The following is a 2,562-nucleotide window of genomic DNA, read 5'->3' on the forward strand; positions in this document are numbered from 1 at the left end:
GCCGTCGCCCACGGCCACAGTGAAAGCGCCACCAGTGCCGCTAGTACTCGCACCGCCAGTCGTCACAGCAACACTCCCCGAGTTGCCGCCGGTGGCAGTGCCCGTGTCCATCGTGAACGCTCCCGACACACCAACACTCGATGTCCCGGTCGCCAAAGTCATGGACCCGCTCACGCCGCTCGTACCGGCGTCTGCTGACTTCACGCTCACGGCGCCGCTCGATGTTGCCGTGCCGACGCCGCTCACCACGGTGATGCCGCCGCCTGTGGAACTAACGCCGACGCCGCCGGTCACGGTCACGCCGCCGCCAAGGGTTGCACCCTGGCCCGCGGTCATTGAGATTGCACCGCCTGTGCCGGTGTCGCCCGTGCCAACGGTCGCGCTGAAAGCGCCGCCAGCGCCACCGGTGGAACCGCCGGTGTCGAGGTCGATTTCACCTGAAGACCCAGCAGTTGCAGTGCCGGTGTTGAGCTTCAACTTGCCTGACACGCCTGCGAGCGACGTCCCGGTCTGGAGGGTCATCGCCCCGCTCACGCCATTCGCTTTTGAATCACCCGTGTGCACGTGCATCGTTCCGCTCGAGGTCTCGCCTCTGCCTGACACGATGTCGACCTGCCCTCCGGCTTTCGTGGTGTCCGATGTCGCGCCGGCAGAGATGCTCACGTCACCGCCCACGCCCGACGTAGTCCCCCCAACGGTCAAGCTGATATCCCCAGCTTTACCACCGGGTGAAAGGCCCGTGGCAATGATGACTTCACCACTTCTGCCAGTGGACGCATCCCCAGAGCTGATGCTCACCGCGCCGCTCAACGACACGCCATCACCGCTCGCAAGGACGAGATCCCCGCCAGAGGTGGTAGAGCCAACACCTGCGGTGATCGTGACAGCACCACCAACAGGGGCTTTGCCAGCGGACATCGTGATAGCACCGCCCGTGCCCGAGTCGCCCGTGCCAACGGTCACGCTGAAAGCACCGCCCGAACCCCCGGTGGAACCGCCAGTCGTCACAGCAACACTCCCCGAGTTGCCGCCGGTGGCAGTGCCCGTGTCCATCGTGAACGCTCCCGACACACCAGCACTCGATGTCCCGGTCGCCAAAGTCATGGACCCGCTCACGCCGCTCGTACCGGCGTTTGCTGACTTCACGCTCACGGCGCCGCTCGATGTTGCCGTGCCGACGCCGCTCACCACGGTGATGCCGCCGCCTGTGGAACTATCGCCGACGCCGCCGGTCACGGTCACGCCGCCGCCAAGGGTTGCACCCTGGCCCGCGGTCACGCCCACGGCACCTCCCGCGGCCGCACTGGACTTGCCCGCGGTCATGCCGATGTCGCCGCCTGTGCCCGTGTCGCCGTCGCCCACGGCCACAGTGAAAGCGCCACCAGTGCCGCTAGTACTCGCACCGCCAGTCGTCACAGCAACACTCCCCGAGTTGCCGCCGGTGGCAGTGCCCGTGTCCATCGTGAACGCTCCCGACACACCAGCACTCGATGTCCCGGTCGCCAAAGTCATGGACCCGCTCACGCCGCTCGTACCGGCGTTTGCTGACTTCACGCTCACGGCGCCGCTCGATGTTGCCGTGCCGACGCCGCTCACCACGGTGATGCCGCCGCCTGTGGAACTATCGCCGACGCCGCCGGTCACGGTCACGCCGCCGCCAAGGGTTGCACCCTGGCCCGCGGTCACGCCCACGGCACCTCCCGCGGCCGCACTGGACTTGCCCGCGGTCATGCCGATGTCGCCGCCTGTGCCCGTGTCGCCGTCGCCCACGGCCACAGTGAAAGCGCCACCAGTGCCGCTAGTACTCGCACCGCCAGTCGTCACAGCAACACTCCCCGAGTTGCCGCCGGTGGCAGTGCCCGTGTCCATCGTGACGCTCCCGACACACCAGCACTCGATGTCCCGGTCGCCAAAGTCATGGACCCGCTCACGCCGCTCGTACCGGCGTTTGCTGACTTCACGCTCACGGCGCCGCTCGATGTTGCCGTGCCGACGCCGCTCACCACGGTGATGCCGCCGCCTGTGGAACTAACGCCGACGCCGCCGGTCACGGTCACGCCGCCGCCAAGGGTTGCACCCTGGCCCGCGGTCACGCCCACGGCACCTCCCGCGGCCGCACTGGACTTGCCCGCGGTCATGCCGATGTCGCCGCCTGTGCCCGTGTCGCCGTCGCCCACGGCCACAGTGAAAGCGCCACCAGTGCCGCTAGTACTCGCACCGCCAGTCGTCACAGCAACACTCCCCGAGTTGCCGCCGGTGGCAGTGCCCGTGTCCATCGTGAACGCTCCCGACACACCAGCACTCGATGTCCCGGTCGCCAAAGTCATGGACCCGCTCACGCCGCTCGTACCGGCGTTTGCTGACTTCACGCTCACGGCGCCGCTCGATGTTGCCGTGCCGACGCCGCTCACCACGGTGATGCCGCCGCCTGTGGAACTAACGCCGACGCCGCCGGTCACGGTCACGCCGCCGCCAAGGGTTGCACCCTGGCCCGCGGTCATTGACATTGCACCTCCTGTGGCCGCGCCGCACGTGCCAACGGTCACGCTGATAGCGCCGCCT

General features: G+C 68.1%; 1 protein-coding gene across 1 annotated transcript; it reads right to left on the bottom strand.

Annotated features, from left to right (window-relative positions):
- Positions 1 to 1,820: 1,820 nt before the first annotated feature.
- On the bottom strand, positions 1,821 to 2,501 carry MICPUCDRAFT_51299 (uncharacterized protein; the record flags this gene model as incomplete). The annotated part of the gene is made up of 1 exon (XM_003061722.1): positions 1,821 to 2,501. The coding sequence occupies one exon, from the start codon at positions 2,499 to 2,501 to the stop codon at positions 1,821 to 1,823; it is 681 nt and encodes a 226-aa protein (XP_003061768.1).
- Between the last annotated feature and the right edge of the window lie 61 nt (positions 2,502 to 2,562).

The sequence above is a fragment of the Micromonas pusilla genome (assembly GCF_000151265.4).
Source record: "Micromonas pusilla CCMP1545 genomic scaffold MICPUCscaffold_10, whole genome shotgun sequence".
NCBI classification, from domain to species: Eukaryota; Viridiplantae; Chlorophyta; class Mamiellophyceae; order Mamiellales; family Mamiellaceae; genus Micromonas; species Micromonas pusilla.